Source organism: Crinia signifera, chromosome 5 (genome assembly GCF_055691185.1).
Source record: "Crinia signifera chromosome 5, ASM5569118v1, whole genome shotgun sequence".
Lineage (NCBI taxonomy): Eukaryota > Metazoa > Chordata > Amphibia > Anura > Myobatrachidae > Crinia > Crinia signifera.
In genome coordinates this window covers 104,961,568-104,980,030 of record NC_139221.1, presented here as the reverse complement: position 1 = coordinate 104,980,030, position 18,463 = coordinate 104,961,568, and the positions used below count along the sequence as shown (strand labels likewise).

Sequence of the window (18,463 nt, the reverse complement as noted above, 5' to 3'; positions counted from 1 at the left end):
TGGAATTGGAATCAATTAGATGCCAATATATCCTTACAAGCATGCCTAACACATGCATTGCACACATTAACCCTTACAGCAATTTAAGTGCAATGGTTTCAATTAAAGCACTGACAAGCGTCCTATTAGTGATTAATGAGTAAAGGAGTCGATTTTATTGGGTTCAGGTGTTAATGCTTGTAGTCATTAGGCGGTCCGTTCGCCTCCCGCAGGAACGAGTGGTGTCCGCAAAGCAATAGTGGCCTTTTGGACACCGCACATTTCTTTCCTTTTTGTTCGCGTGCATTCGGAGTGGTATCCGAATGCACGCCCCCCAACATAAGTGTACTCCCCCGTGTCCGCCCATGTTTCCGCCCCGTTTTGCCCACTTTGAAACTACGCCCATGTGTCATTCCGCATGACGCCCATAATACGCCCATATTTCCCGAATGATTGCGGTGAACAGTTTTGTACGGGATTTGCCCGAACAGGTACGGAGTCAAGGCGTGGCACATGCGCGTGGCGTTCTCCACGCATGCGCAGACGCCGTAAAGACGCGATCCGAAAGTATGCGGTAAAGTACGCGTCAATCAGAATAAGGGCCAGTGTCTTGTTTATGATTTAAACAAACTTTACTTTAAAGCAGATTATATTATTTCTTAGTATGGCCACCATAAACCTAAGGCCCCCACACACTATGCAACATCTAATTCCGCTTGGGCTGCCCGGGACCTCCCCGGGCGACAGGATCGAATGCAATCCCTGCTTCCTTCCGCCAGGAGATCATAAGTGCAGAACTATAATCTCTGGGTCTTATCCAATGCACGCAGGACCGTGCATTGTATCGAAGGTCAGACACATAATATCTGGGCCAATTTCACCCGATCCGCCAGAACCAATTGAAATCGGACTCAAATTGCATAGTGTATGGGGGCCTTTAGTGTAAGTTAGCAGACTAGGATTGGAGCCAATCATGGTGGAATACGTGTAGACTCCTCTGAGCAGCTGGAAAGGTTATCCAGATGGCTCACAGACGATGTCTAGGTAGACAGTCAATATGTCGACACCAAAAGGTCAACATGCACTGGGTCTACAATGACAAAAGGTCAACATAGGCGAGGGTATGCGCTGCACTAACTGGGGGTCCACGTGCTCAGGTGCTGATATTGACACCAAAAAACCCATGTAACCTTATCATGTGTCGACTGTTACATGTCGATCATTTGCTTGTGTCAACCTTTTGTCACTATCAACATGCTGCATAAGCACTATCAACATATTTCATCACATAGCACCAACAGAGTGCAGAGAGAGTTAGATTTGGGTGTTTTATTGTTTCTGTGCAGGGTAAATACTGTCCGCTTTATTTTTACACTGCAATATAGATATCAGTTTGAAGTACACCCCCCACCCAAATCGAACTCTCTCTGCACATGTTACATCAGCCCCACCTGCAGTGCATATGGTTTTGTCCATTAGAGAATGATTGTGCCTTTCCGAATGAATCAAAATAACCCCCATAGTATTAACTGTTTCCTTTATGCTAGAGTATTGGAATGTTGGTTAAAAAATAAATAAATAAACGCAGCCAGGCTTACAGTGTGTGCACCTGGACTCAGCGTTCAGGGGACTCTGATGCATACAGATGGCAAAGACTCTGGCATTCGCACCACCACTGGGCCCCTCATATGTTAAATTCCTCCCTGTATAGTCTGTCTGTCTATCTGGCTGCTTCTAAAAATGACAAAACTTAAACAAGCACAAATAGAAACAAAACTATTAAACCTGTGCTTATATATACTACATTTGACTGTATATGTATAATTTACTTCAGGTTTAGAGATTGCAAATTTCCTCATCCCCTTTCATAAATGTCTACACTGATGGCCAATGTAGAAAACAATGAGCAATTTGCAAGGAAACACAAAGTTAATATACATTTCACATAAACTCCTCAAAATATAAACATATGTAATGTAAAACAGAGCTGTACATAATGTGTAACGGAATATGCTGGCACTACAATAGCAAATGCTAACAAATAAATAACAGGTAAAATATGTGGCAGACTATGTGATTCATTAATAAAACAATATACGAATATATATATATATATATATATATATATATATATATATATATATATATATAAAAATACAATTATATAATATATTGTCATGCGATAAGATCACTTGCGAAAAATGAGCCTACTATTAACTCTTTGAGTGACAAGTGAATTTGTCAAAAGGGGTGTAAAAAAAGCGCCAAGCAAACCTTTGTATTCATCATAATGACCTGTAATGTTTATCTTAGATAGGAAATACCATCTTTTTATATACAACACTTTTTATTTGCATTTATATAACAAATATGAGTGATGCTGATATTGTGCACAGCTCTCAAAAAGATGTTGGCCCTCAAAGGGTTAAGGATATGGTTTACATGAATTGCTTTTTTACTTTTACTTTATGTTTTCTTATATTTAAGTATAAAAGAAAGAGAAAGGGCGACAAATAGAGAAAACAGAAGGCAATCTGACAATAATTGACTTCTTAGATTCCTGTTAATGTACATTAAAGATAAGTATTCAATATAGAAAAATGAAATTTGTATCACATTTAATGAATGTGCGAACTACCCTGCTTGTTAAGTGCATAGATACTTAAACCTGGCAGCACTGTGTCTGCTTCACCTGGAAGAGAACATACTTGAAACTAAAAACACAATTATAGTGGCATTTCATAGACTCATTTAAGGCTTAAAAGATGTGATCTGTATATAGGGCCTGGTTCAGACCGGTTCATTAGGCTGTGTATGCAGCATATCGAACAGGTAAACACCCCTCCCCCCTGCAAATCCCCACATTTGCATGCGACGGGATGTATGCGCTTACACATCCCCTTGCATGCATCTGCACGGGCGAAAAATAATTTTTTTTCCCGTTCACAGATAAGTCAGTGTAGACTGACTTTTATCTTGACCGGAGATGGCCGAATTCGGGGCGGGCACTGATGTCAGCCGCCCGCTCCAAGCAGGCATCGACACTCCAGCGTGTGCAGGGGAACACCGAATGGGTATGTACATTCGTACCCATTCGATCTTAGTAAACTTCCAACCTTTATCTGGATTCTCTCTAAATTTACCTATCACGGGGCCTGATTCAGCTTGGTTATCAAGCAAAAAAGCTTGCAAATGGGCAAAACCATGTGCACTGCAGGTCGGGCAGATGTAATGTGCACAAAGAGTTAAAGTGCCCACATACGGGGAGATTTGCTGAGTGTTCTGAGCAATACTAGATCGCTTATAACGCTCAGCAAGATCACTCATAATGCTAAGCAAGATCGCTCGTAACGCTCAGCAAGATCGCTCATAATACTCAGAAAGATCGCTCGTAACGCTCAGCAAGATCGCTCATAAAGCTCACCAAGATCGCTCATAACGCTCAGCAAGATCGCTCATAACGCTCACCAAGATCGCTCCTAACGCTCAGAAAGATCGCTCGTAACCCTCAGCAAGATCACTCATAACACTAAGCAAGATCACTCATAACGCTAAGCAAGATCACTCGTAACACTCAGCAAGATCGCTCGTAACGCTCAGCAAGATCGCTCCTAACGCTCAGAAAGATCGCTCGTAACCCTCAGCAAGATCACTCATAACACTAAGCAAGATCACTCGTAACACTCAGCAAGATCACTCATAACGCTAAGCAAGATCACTCGTAACACTCAGCAAGATCGCTCGTAACGCTCAGCAAGATCGCTCCTAACGCTCAGCAAGATCACTCAGCAACGCTTACCAAGATCACTCAGCAACACTGGCCCTGACTGGTGATTAACTAGATTTATCCAGCATGGGGTATTATGACAACTTTTTCATACTTTACGATCCACGTGGACTACAACTGAGAATGGTAAAGTGTGCTGAGCGCAGCGAGCCATGCGTTACACTATTTGAGGGTACATTTTGACAGATGTTGACAGACACTCAAAAAAAGTGAAAAAACTGATGTTAACTTTTACGCGTGTCAACCATTTCCATGTCAACCTATTGCTTAACACCCCGGTAGCACATTATCTCTTTCCTCATCCTAAAACACCTTTGACTTGCTGCAGGCAACAGAAGGAACTTGCCTCGGCTTTGTGCAACATTAAGGCCATATCAAAATGCCAAATAATTTTATTGTAAGCTGGGACAAAAATGGCAACTATAGAGCGGTGGCACCCCCCCCCCCCCCTCCTCACCCAATATAAATATCTAAATGTACCCAAAAAGAGGTTGGGGCATTACTCTGCGCATTTAACTTTGCCTACTTTGAGTCCTGGCTCCTCTATTAGGTAGCTGCTTAAGGCACTGGTAAATGCAGGGAACCACTGGGTCTGCATATTAAAAAATGAAGGATGTCTTTGAGAGAGGCCTCCTTGTCGAACATAATTCAGAGGACAGCTGTGGATCTTCTGACACCACCGCCACACTTTCATTTAAAGGGCTGCAATGCGGGTATTGGTGTGCAGGGCATTAGCTGAAGTCCAGGAACCTTGCCTACAATAAATCTTGCCTTGTCTACATTAAGGTGAGTTACTTGGAAGAGGACTGAGATAACAGCGCCTCGTATCCAAACGATCATGAAAAATGATAAACCACTTTGTCTTTAATGCCTTATAAACAAAGCATCCCTTAGACATGATACTAAACTTATTTCATTCACTTATATATAATAATAGTCTTAGACTATATAATATTTAATGACATGACCCTTACTGTAATGTCTAGCTATGAGGTCAACTAAACAATTGCTTACATCACATTTTCAAGACTTTAATGTGGTTTTTTGTCGTTTATTGGTCCATTTTTATTATCATTATCAAAGAAGTCTGCAGAGGCAGCTGAGACTATGCATCTGTGGCCTATGTATACAATACTATGGTGTAAACTAGTCCCACTTATAAACTAATATAATAATCCAAAACATTTCTAAAAGTGCAATAAAAAGGCTTCATACTCAACAGTGCTGGGGCTTTGGGTGTGATTCTGAATGAAGGGCTAATTGCATAGATATTGTCTGTTCTCCCCGTGTTTGTGTGGGTTTCCTCCAGATGATCCAGATTCCTCCCATGAGCCAAACACATATTATCCACTGGGGCAGGAACTGATGCATCTGAATTTTTCTGAAATCTGTGATTGTACAGCGCTATGGAATATGGTGGTGCTATATAAATAAAGGATGACAACAATCATTTATCATATGACTGAACAAAATGTCCATTGTACACCATTCCACAGAAACACCCTTTACTAGACTAGATAGCTAATCTGACCTAAAGTTACTGTTGCAGTAATTTATTTAAAAGTTATATACATAACTGACCTAACGTTAGTGTAACTGTTCATTCTAGCACCCGCTATCTTTGAACCCATGCAGTTCCTGTTCCCTGGCTGGGGTGTCACTATCTGCTGTGGTGTTCCTAGCACAGGTCTGATTAGCATATCATTGCTGATAAACAGACCACTCTGTGCTAGAAGCACTACAGCAGACAGCGACACCCCAGGCAGGGAAGAGGAACTGCATGGGTTTTCAAAGATGGCCGGTGCTAGAATGAACACTAGAGACCTATCTTTAAAACATTTTAGGTGACATTTAGTGTTGCTGAAAGGGTTATAATAAGAGAATAGCTGCCCTTTGGGAGACCCTTACACTGAAATGACTGATGGTCCACTGTATGCTTTCCTCTTCATATTACAGGCTGGAACACTTGCTTGATAAGCTGCCTTCTAACTATGTTTAGTTTTTTTTTATTCCTGTGACATCATATGGATTATTTTTTGATAACATATATTGGTGTGACATTACAAACACTTCCAAACAAACTGGCAACTCTGGCTTTGCGGAGTATTTTTGTCTTCTAATCCATATTTAACAAAGGGATGGAGGCTGCAATTTAGATGCCCTGTAAATAGACTATAATTAGAGTTTCAGCTCTGTGCAAATGCATTTTAAGTCTTGTACGCCAGGAGTTCCTTCCATTCAGTACATGCGGTACTCAGCTTGCCAGGGGTGTTAATGGCAGATGGCAGCATCCCACTGTGGAACGACTACTAAGCCACATGCCATTTGGTGAGATAAATCAACATCAATTTATCAGTAACAGAATCGGAAGGATGATTCAAACGCTGATTGTCAGATAAGATAAAGTGAAACATAAAGGATATTTGTACATGAGAACCTAAAAGTAGTGGAATAAAGCCATGACTATTTATGTTGATCAGTAATGAAGGTAAGATTTGGAGTTATTTTTAAATATTATTTTTGTATTATTATTATTATTATTATTATTATTATTATTATTATTATTAACAGTAGTGTAATTTATATAGTGTTATATAGGACAGTTTACAGATAGATGGGCTCTCACTGTCTCTATACTGGCATAGCACTAGAACAATGGAATTGTGTGGCTGTGATCATTTCATGGTCTTAGCCCCTGCCACTTTGGCCTAAAAAAGTAGAAGAGGGTTCTGTAATTTATAATCTGACCACCAAAGTTTGATGATTAACAAAAACAAAGTTCAATGGTAGTTTAAGACTTGACTTCAGATGTCCTTTTCTCTATATCCAATTCTGACATTTAAGTATGTTGCTATAGGCGTAGATACAATAAATTCATCCCATACATGCTGTAAATAACAATTGATACGTCAATCAGTCCAAAAGGACGATGATAATAGATGACAATACCACAAAAATCAAAGAATTGTAGCATGACTATAGAGCATGTTTTTAAGTAAAGTTAGGAACTTAAAGAAGGTGGAGCCAAGCAGCCATGATGAGTGGCAATATGCCCACACCAACAGTCCCTAGTCACACCAAGACTGATGGTGGTGATGGTTGCACTGTAGTGGTTAAAAGGCTTCATGGCTCAGACAGTTGTGGGGGGGTAGCTCCACCACTGCCAACACCCGACCTCATGTCAGCACTCAGCACAAATGCAAAGAACATAAATAGGTCTTCACTGTGCATGTGTGCCTCCGAAGATTAATATTTGGGCTCTAGTAAGACAGACAGAAACACTGGGCCAAGTATACTGGGACGTGATGAGGTGACATTTTGACTAATTCCCATGCACTTTGCAGGACAGAGAGTAAAATATTTATATTAGTAAGTAGATATTTGATAACGAATACCAAAAACTCTTCACATTTTTATAAAAACAACTTCTTTCTGTAAGTCACCCCAACAAACCATACTGGACTATATCCAGCCCAAAAAATCAGGTTGGACATGTATTATTAAATATTTGTCCATCATATAATCTGGACATGAAAATAACCAATGGTTAGTAGATGTGTTCTAATGTATATCCAACCCCTGCCCTATAGGACCAATATGAAAATAGCTTCATTTAGGCATGGGTTTTTTTTTCTGCAGAGTATACGTTATAGGTTATTAATCCATATATATTTCTCCATATATATATCCTGTATTTTGCCATGCACGAGTCTGCACATGTCTGTGCCCTGTACAGTGGTGACTGTACTGTTTATATTTAAACACCCATCTGGTCTAGGGTATAGGCCGGGCTTCAGATAGCTGAAGTTGGGTTCTACTATAGCTCATAGTTAATCATGGTAAAGGTCCCATACACTAATGTAGGGTACACACCAGAATGACAATGAACTTGAAATTGTACGATGGTTGCACAATCGATTGGAGTACACGATCTGCACAAGATCAGTGCCCAATACAATGTATATGACGAATCTTTAGTGCATCGGGTAAAATCTCCAAAGCGGCCCAACGACTGGCAGGGATGTGTATCGTATTGGAATCGCATTAAAAACATGCACAATTCTGCTATTTCTACATACAATTGGTTGTAAGACGCATCGAAATTTGGGGAACTGCGCCCAAATCGTTCTGTTGTGTACCCAGCATAACTCGATTTGGGCTGATTTCACCTGTTCCCAATGGAACGGGACGAGAAATCGACCAAATCGGGACAGTGTGATGTCCCCTCAGGTCCGATGTGCGGTATGGAGGTCCTACCTCCGACCTTGGACCTCCCCCTGGCGGAGGGCCCAGCAGGGAACCGTCACAAGTATAGGACCGCTTGTGTAGGATAATGTGCGACCCTGCCGCCCGCGAAGGTCCCGGGTGATTCACAGGTGTTTGGCTGGGCACACACTGCTGTGAGAAATTGCAGTAGTGTATGCCTAGCTTTAGTCTAGCATATAACATTTCATAACTGGCTATACTTTGAAGCAAACATTTACCAAAAACTACAGCTCATATAAAGGTAAAAAATGAGTTGAAAAAGGTAAGTGATACTGTATACAAGAGCGAAGCAATGTTCTAAATGTAATGGCCAATACTTCACAAATGTTATCTGTAATTATCATTTACTAAAAGTAATCATCCGGGCAGCACTGACGGAGTAATGCAATTCCCACCATGGCCATAACTGTGCAGAGTTTGTATATTCTCCCCGTGCTTGCGTGGGTTTACTTCGGGAACTTCGGTTTCCTCCCACATTCCAAAAATATACTGGTAGGTTAATTGACTCCTAACAAAATTAACCCTAGACTGTGTGTCCGTGTACATGAAGTCTGATCAGTGGAAGGTGGATTCTCAGCTAGGACCCAGCATTGTACCTCAACTCAGTCCCCCACTATTGTGGTGACAGTAGTACACAAAGACATGTGACAGCTGGAATAGGCAATGTAACACTTAAAGTTATAACTCTAAAACTGAGGCCTAAAACACGTGGGGAATAGACCATATATGAAGGAGGCTTTTTACATTCCTGATGTTCATAGTTTGAGGAGACTTTCCTATCACGTTGCAGAAACATTACAGACGCACTTTTCAGTTTGCAACACAAACTTTTAGCTATATTTCCAGACTGAACTGGGAAACAGAGTAGCAACAGAATTAGGTTTGTTTTTCTTTTGATCCACAAGATATTTCATGTGGTGAAAGACAGAAAAAGACTCTACCTTACATAAATAGATCATTCCATGAACCGTACAGAGCCAGGGAAACTTAAATAAGTAATATTTTAAGGAAACCAGTACTAAGGAAAACACTACTATTGGCATTATATATACAACACGAATTAAAGCGGATACCATTGGGCAAGCAGTAACTTATAGACTAATCAAACTGAGTTGCCACTATAGTAGAATAAATTAGAACGTGGCAATGGTGAATGTTCTAAAAACCTTGTCCAATAAAAGCACTTTGCTTAAACCCTTGTACTAGGCTGTATAATTATATTATATATTGGCTATGTCACAGGTGCGCAGATCAGAACTTTTCAAATAGTGAGTTTGATATCTACTGTATGTCATTAAACAAAATACTGCAAACTATTCCTTAACTTATTAAATATCCAGATACAATTATTACAGCTAGAAATATTATGGTAAAGCTAGGTACACACACACACACACACACACACACACACACACACACACACACAAGCTGCCCATGTAATAATCCTAAAAACCATATTGAATGATAACATTAAATAATATAACTTCAGAATTGTGTGGGCACAGCTGTCATTGTTGCGGCACAGACTTGGGCCACATTTGGAGTTTGTAGGTAGTTGGTGCAATTCGCCCCAATGTCCTCCCCATCCCACGTGACCCAGTGCCCTGACAGCCAGCGCTCCCCTGCATCATGCCCACTAGTGCCCACTCACACTCACGCCCCTCTCTGCCAGACGTGAGGACAGATGAAGCCATCTCTAGGGACGAGTAACTGGGCTCCCCTGAAGTTGTGGCCGTCCAGCCCAAGTGTGCAGGCTGCAGGCAGAGCTGTCGGTGTGCTCCTCCCTACACACGGGGGGATACGTGACACTAGTGGGGCTGCTCATCTACAAACCTCTGTCCTCGCCAAGGTCAGCGCTCTTGTTATACTCGTACTCGAAGAGATAGTCGAAGTCCAGCTCCGGGTCCTCCCCTGGTGCGCTCATGTCTCTCCCCCCGGCGCCGTGCAGTCAGTGTCCGTCCGTGTGCTGCTGGGCTCACTCCTCCTCGCTGCGGGGACCTGTTGCTGCTGAGGCTGCTGCTGCCGCTGCTGCCGGTCCCTCCTCCCCCTCCTCCTCAGTAGTGTAATGAGGGCGCTCTCCAGCAGAGCTCCTCCTGCGTGTGGCTGGCTGCTGCTGCTACTCCTCTCTCTTCCCTGGCTGGATCTCCTCCGTGCCCCTCTCTCCCCAGCTGCCCTGTCTCACACACACAGCCCGTGTCTGTCTTCCCGAGCACTAGTAGGAGGCACAGCTGCTCTCTGCCTGTACCCACCCTGTACATCAGTCACTTGGTCAAGCCCTCACCCTTGCTCTGTCTGTGCCACCTGCTGGTACCCGGGATGTCAGGGCACAGTCAGAGATGCTTTGTGGTCTCTCTCTGCCTGTAGCCTGGATCCAGCCTCTAGCAGCACCCCCTGCCCCCTCTCACCCTCCCAATGTTGATGTTTCCGGACTAGTATAATAAACACAGATCTGCCTGCTGCTTCAGCTGGATTCCCAGGGCTAAGATAAACCTGCCAGCCCATGCAGCAAATGCTATATATCCCCCTGCACCAGGGCCTCGTCTCTGTGGCACCCTGGGCTCCTGACACAACTCATCATTAGGTCACCTAAGCTACAATAAGCCTCAGTGCAAATTAGCTTCATGTTACACTGCAGGAGTCTCGCTGCAGTGACTGGATAGTACATTGCGAGATAAGCCTGCCATTATATTGTTACAAAGTACCTAATAGTTGGAGAATGGGCAGAGAAATGTCTGTGTTACAGTATGTCAGCATGGTACAGTAGTATATGGGATATGATAAAGAATTAGCAGTCATTATGGTACAATCGCACTTGCTATGTGTATTGTTTGTGTTTAGTTGTAGCACCCACTAGTGCTAAAGAACGAATGTCACAGCTTTGCACAGATACGTGATGCCACTCACACTTCCCATAAGGAGATGCCAGGCTGACAGATGTTACTACTGCCCGACTGGCATGTGTGACACTGATCTATCTATTATATCTGAGAACCAGGGGCTCTTATTACTGCCAGACTACTGCTTAACTGTATAAATAATACTAATGTCACATAAATAAAACTATTTGCCAGGCATGATAGTATGCTGTTTAAATTAAAAGTCAAAATGTAACAGATTTTATACACTTGAACATTGTTCCATTAGTTTCTACTTGGACACACCATCCTTCCTGTAGCTGGGAGACAGGCATTCGCCTAACTATGTACAGTAACCTACTGCCTTATATAGTTACCTGATGTGTGACTGGACTGTATATGCATGCTGTTAGCTTACACATTGACAGCAGCAGAGTCTCTTGCAGCAAGTTTTAAGGCAACGCTTAAAGAGGGAATATAGATAGATAGATAGATAGATAGATAGATAGATAGATAGATAGATAGATAGATAGATAGATAGATACACATATCCCCACACTGTAGGTCCTCTAGTTTAAGCACAGGCCCAACGTCTGGTAGCAGATGATAATGTGATCCTACCCCAACCTTAGCTAACTGTCAGTGCTGTCCATGCTATGTACTGTATATAAGCCATGATGCAGAACTAGTCATAATGACACATTCCCATCATGTTGCAGTGTGTTTATAAACAGAACACGCTAAATAAACTAGTATGGACATATGAATGATTCCACAATAGGTTATTCCTGTATAATCATTCATCACATTCACATTCTCCCAGCACAAATGAATATACTGGGCATAACAAACGCACAGGACATGAATTACGTTGTGTAAATATTAAACAATGGATGTTATATTCTAAAAACACTTTAATAAGTTGACAATATTGAATGGGTTCATTTTTGACAAGCAGCCATTCTATTGAGTAATACACTGCTTTTTTATTTTTTATACTTTAAAATGGGTATTTGGCATATATCCCTCACCTTCAATATGTTGGAACTGTAGACTGCAATGGTTTTGTTAAAAGCATCAATTATATATGATAATTATTTTGATGCCACTTTTAATTGGTACACATAATGATTTGAATACATGCTTTAAAAGGTTTGAACAACGATGCACTTTGGCAATGTGTGACCAGCAAATCTTATTCTGATAGGAATGTGCGCTGGATTAATCCAAAGCTGTATGACAATAACTTCATTTGGAAACGTTAAGGTTTTATACTCATTGGGAAATATATTACTACAATTGATATATATTCCATTTACAAATACTGACAGGTATTTGGACTAATATTTACACAAAGCAGAGCAACACAAATCTGAGCAGAGTTACGCCAGGATACGTCCCATCATTTATTTTAACTGCTATTATATTTGGCCTCCATGACTTCCTAAAATTACACTGACATGACTGTATTCTATATTATATTATATTATGATTCCCTAACAAACCATTTCTAAACAACTTTCAAGATATCAGCATATATTTAAAATTTAAAATACCACCATCTATTCATTCTGCTTAACCCTGCAATGCCCGGATCTATTGGCACACTGATATACTTAACCACAGGCACACAACTATTCATATACAGTAAAGTTATACAACAAATAATGCTGGCTTTCATTCACTCTGACTGCTCGCCTGAGCTCTGTTTACTATGTCTGTTTTTATTAACAACGCAGCCACTATACAAACACTTGGCAAATAAATGATAGCAATAGCTAGAATTTAATACGCAGATACAGAGTACTGTATTCATCAACTGGCAACAACAAAAATAAAAAATAAATTAGTTTATTTGAAGTTTGTACACAAAGTTCCTGAAAACCCAGAAACCTAATTCTCCAGGAAAACTGGCTTATTGACATTTCTACAAACATTGCATTGTCCTTACAACGTCTTCTTCATTGCTATATAACTAGATATTATATATTATAATGTACAGCCATACCTAAGAAAAAACACAATTTAATAGTAATTTCACCAATTTTATTTCTATGAACTTCTGTCTATAGAAATATTTATTATCATGCAATGATACACAACCTATCGATGACTAAAAACTAGTCTTTTTATGACATGCTATTTTAAATAAGGCAAAACTGGAGCAAAACTCATCTTCAACAAACTCATCCATACGTATGAGTTCATTTTAAAGGGCTATTTATCAAAGTTCCGACAGAGATAAAATGTAAGAGATAAAGTACTAGCCAATCAGAATAATGCTACATTTTATAGGCTGTGTTGAAAAATGATTGGTTGGTTGGTACTTTAGCTCTTATAATTTTATCTCTCCCCAAGCTTTCATAAATCCACGCTCAAGTGTATGAAGTTCCCAAACTAAAACAAAATAGAGATCTCTGGGCCCTTTTATTGGCTTTCTGTAACAGGCTCCGTGACTGTAACTCATATGTCATTCTAGAAGACAGATACATTCACATAGTAATATTTGGTAGAAGTGTAAATATATATATATATATATATATATATATATATATATATATATATATATAGTGATAAAATATTGGGGGAGGGGGACCCCTGAACAGATGAAAGGCCTGATGTTATGCAAATGATACCTGTGTATTTTGATGCTTATAGTTGTGGATATTTACAGGACTAAGCATTCACCTGGCTCAAGGCATGGGCACTGTGCCCTGTATATATAGGATTCTATAAGAACACAAGCTTTTCAGTATTAAATCTCCCCTGACATGTGTATGCTGCCAATTGATCTACTCTCCAATTCTCCGGGATCTGGGAGGTGAGCTGTATATATGATTTGTATAATATGACATTCTTTTATTGACCACAATTCTCCACTCTATTTGGGATTTAAAACCCCGAAAGACTGCAGGAATGGTTTTAATTATGGGTGTGCCCTAATCGTGCTATTTGTGCTAAACCGATTATGTCTACAGTAGGACTATAGATAAATAGGATGAGTTCACTGCATAAAGAAGAGCAATTTAGTGTATTTAAGTAAATGAGATGGCACAGGTATGTCACTAGTGTGCAGATACAAGCATCAGCATCCCAATACAGACCGCTATCTGAGCCAGGCTCAGGCAGAGGAGGCACCTTCTGGAGGCGGAATCCCTGGTTAAGGATGACAACTGGTTGGGGGAATACCGGGAGACACCAGACAGATCCAACTGCTGCAGCTGCAGACTGGGCTCCACATACAATGCACACTCCCTGTGTCCTGACTTCTGACAGATCAGCAACCGTGCCCTGTGGATCTCATAACCCCTGCTTTACACCTGCACAGCACCCGGGGCTACTGGATGTCACAAGGAGAATACACACACATGCAGACTCATAGACCACGACACAGAGCACTGCTAAGGTTACCATGTAATAAATAAACAGTAACCCATTGTTTCCTAGATGTTGTTTTTCCAAAAAAGCAACATGTGGTATAAAGAAGCCACAGCAGCTACCAGTCTGCCCATCACTTGTGCACTGCCCTAATGCCCACCTCTGATAAGGTAGATGGTCAGCTGTCTACTTCCTGAGTGCACTACCAAGTCTCCAGGGCAGAGGGGAACAGCAGAGGTTGGCACCAGGCACATCTAAATAACACAAGTTCATGTAGGACCAACCTCGGATCTCACTCTAGTCTACCAACTCTTCTCCTTCCCAGATTTACAGGTACTAAAAAGGTACAATAATTGTGGTAAATACAGCTATCTATCACACTGAGCCATTCATACACGCACACATATCAAAGGTAAGCTAACAAACATCGGGATCTTCTCTTTCATTCACACTAACATCCTAAACACCCATACTGTAGGTATATGTGGAGCCCTTCAATTAAATGCGCACATAAATCAATAGTAAATCTACAGAAGCAAACAAATATACTAATATATTTCTAAACAAATTGAGACATTCAAGCACTGACTTCCCAGACAATTCCACACACTATCGGAGCGGTATACACAGAGGCACGAATTATGCCATCGATGGCAAAGCGACACATAATAGTGATCTATGCAGGCGTGCACACAGATCACACTGCCAACATGACACATAATAGTGATCTATTCAACCATGCACACAGATCACACTGCCAAAGTGACACATAATAGTGTTCTATGCAAGCATGCACACAGATCACATTGTCAGTGTGACACATAATAGTGATATGTGCAACCATGCACACAGATGACACTGCCAAAGTGACACACAATAGTGATCTATGCAACCATGCATACAGATCACATTGTCAGTGTGACACATAATAGTGACATATGCAAGCATGCACACAGGTCACACTGCCAAAGTGACACATAATAGTGATCTATGCAGCCGTGCACACAGATCACATTGTCAGTGTGACACATAATAGTGATGTATGCAAGCATGCACACAGGTCACAAATTCCCAAGTTACACATAATAGTGATATATGTAGGAATGCACACAGAGATCACACTGCAAAGTGACACATTATAGTGATATATACAGCCATGCACACAGATCACACTGCAAAGTGACACATAATAGTGATATATACAGCCATGCACACAGATCACACTGCAAAGTGACACATAATAGTGATATATACAGCCATGCACACAGATCACACTGCCAAAGTGCCACAGATAATAAATAGCATATTCCCATCTATTTTGGTATCACTGGCCCTGAACTATTTAAGCAGACACATTCACAAAGATATCACTGTCTGTGAGTATGTGACACTTTCACTGACACCGGTGGATCCATCACTCCCTGGCACACGAAGAACACATACATCACACAGGTAGCAGACATGCTGCCTACAGGTCTCTTTCTGCTGTGACAGGCAAGTGCCACTGTGACAGCTCCACAGACAGAGTACACTGACACACACCACACATGCGCTCGGACTGTACCTTCCTCCGCCGACTTCATGATGAATGGGAAGAAGGGCTGGAACTCCACACTGTCTCTGACGCAGGGCTGGAACAGCGGACCGAAGGGAAGACTGGAAGGAGCGGCAGCTGCTACACTAGTGCGTGGCATCCACTCGGTGATCCGAGCAGTGATGTGCTGCCTCTGTTCACTCACTCTCTCTCCACCTGATGACTAGCCGGGGTCTGAGAAAGTCGGGATCTGTCCCTTACCGCAAACTACTGTGACACACTGAGCTGTGCTATGGCACAAGGTGCTGGAGAAGTGTGAATGGATCCTGTCCAATGTCTAGCAGCATGCAACTTTCTGCTACACTATCCTAGTGCTAGCCTCTGACTCTGGGTTCTGATGGTACGCTAGAGAATGTGCAGAACTCAGTTGAGTTCTGCAGACAGGTGACAGTGAGAGCTCTTGCATTGGTACATGTGTGCAAGTGTGTCTGTGACCGGAGTGGCATGCACTAGTTACAGCAGGCAGTGAGTAAGTCAGGAGGTCAGGGAGTTTGTGACTTGGTTCCTTCTCTGTAGCTGTTTGTGTTAAGCTGGGAGTTCAGTAAAGTCTCCAAGTCTCTCTCTGACGCAGAACTACTATGTGCCTGCTGCTGCCTTTTTAAAGCTGGAAAACACCCCCCATACACAGCAGCACCTTCCTCTGCCCCTCCTTCCTCTCCCTCTCCCCTCTTGCGCACCTCCCCCCCAGCCCATAAGGCAGTGACGTGCTGTTCCTCATATGCTGCCTGCTGTGAGTGCTAGGGGAGTGTCTTGTACACTGTTGGTGAAGGGAATTAGGTTGTGAGTGTCACAAGTGAGGTTGTAGTTCCCCCTTGACTCATGCTGATTGATCTGGAGACTGCAGGGATCTCTGTCCTCAGTATGAAAACTGTGCTGACCTCATAGGTTACCAACTTCACATGAGTTCATGATGTGTCTTGCAGGAGTTAAAACCGCTGGCCATGATTATAAGTCAGATTTATTAAAGTCTTCATCTTCACACTGAACCAATAAAAGTATCTAGAAATATGTGGCACTGTTACATTGCGATGTCCTCGGCCATGCTGACTATTGGTGGTTATATGCCTCTGTATATAGCTGGCAGAGGATACTGTGCGTTAACCTACAAATATATGGTTAGAGACCAATACTGAAACATAAACCCACATTACCAAATGTATTCTATATTACTGAAATAACTGTAGTTAGGTGCCTACTACAATGAATGAGTTAATAGTATATGTCTGCGTGTGTGTGTGTGTGTGTGTGTGTGTGTGTGTGATTATATATACATATATATATATATATATATATATATAATATATATATATATATATATATATATTTATAAACAAAACCTGCATGTTAAAGTAATCATGTAAGTCATAGGCTTCCCCTGCTGTGGAAATTTGGAAGAGAAGAGCTACTGGCAGGCAACGGAAAGGAAAATCCCATTCTGCTAAATTACTTACAGATTTGGTGGATTTAATTTCACATGCGGAGGATTGTTATTATTGTCATATACTGTAAATATCTGACTTTTAACTCTTGCCATATTAATCAGTGTCATTCTCACAAGATGAAGCACTGGAGAACAAGGACCTTAATAGATGGAAAAGTTAACTCAAAGTATCCCCCCCCCCCCCCCCCCCCAAATATCACTTTTGCAGCCCAGCAGATATCCCATTTATCCCACTCAAACTGGGCATGGATGAGTTAATGATGTTTGATAAGTGCTCTAGTACCTGAAAATCCCAAGCACACCAAGGTGCCTGTTTGTGGTTATGAAATTATTTGCACTTTGTGAACTTTTCAGGAAGCTCCACTCCTTTGGGTTTTATTTGTCTTTGCTATGTTTTTGTATGGAATCATATAGTACAGTTTTAACTTGGTGTTATTTTGCCACTGTAGACAGACATCCTGGGGGAGTAGTGGTAGTCATTTAGCGGTTTTGTGCTGGAATAGTTGTGTTCTCCTCAACCATTATTACTTAAACAACTATCACCTCTTTACTAATGGCACATTACTTGTTCAATAACATAGGATTAATATTACACAATTACTAAGCAATATAGAAAATACTTATATAATAAAATTGATTTTGCTCATGGATGATCATTTGTGATATGCAGATATGGTTACCTTTTAATTGTGGTATTTAAATGTGTTTTGTCCTGTGCCCACTATACTGCAAATGCTGCTTATTTCACCTTTAAATAGTGGGGGCATGGATTCAATGGCAATGCCACTTGGACAAACAGTCAATCAGGAGCAGCCATGGTGAATTGAAGTTATGTCAGTAGCAGTGCTTTCTCCAGTTAAGTGACACAATCCTTGCTGTTCTCTATTCTATGCACGGTGTAGGGGAGGGGCTGCTAGGTGACAGCCTTGGGCCCGGCAACAGGTGGAGACCAGGTCTGCAGCTGCTGAGGAGACTTGTAGAACGCTGCATATCTGTTGTCACCACGCCGTTGTGCGCATCTGTTTCTGGTTTCCCCCGGGACTCCAGATTCAGAGGATTAGTTTACCCCGCGTCATTCCTGCGAGGCCACACCCCGTTTTCACCATTATGGGGGCCTGACCAGCGGCTTTGTAAACTGCTGACCAGCCCCCAGCTTCTCTGCT

The 18,463-nt window shown here is 41.5% G+C and overlaps 1 protein-coding gene across 10 annotated transcripts in view; it reads right to left on the bottom strand.

The window, feature by feature from the left end:
- NFATC1 (nuclear factor of activated T cells 1) overlaps positions 1–16,467 on the bottom strand; it is a 182,039-nt gene extending 165,572 nt beyond the window's left edge. Inside the window, exons 1-2 of one of the 10 annotated variants that reach the window (XM_083187778.1) lie at positions 15,830–16,467; positions 4,982–5,188 (exon numbers count right to left, since the gene is read on the bottom strand). In XM_083187778.1, the coding sequence (XP_083043904.1) occupies positions 4,982–5,188; positions 15,830–15,959 (337 nt within the window). In that variant the 5' untranslated portion in view covers positions 15,960–16,467. Of the gene's footprint in view, positions 1–4,981; positions 5,189–9,865; positions 10,131–15,829 lie in introns of those variants that run through there. The other 9 variants (XM_083187776.1, XM_083187783.1, XM_083187786.1 and 6 more) reach the window with 9 other exon arrangements.
- Positions 16,468–18,463: the final 1,996 nt, after the last annotated feature.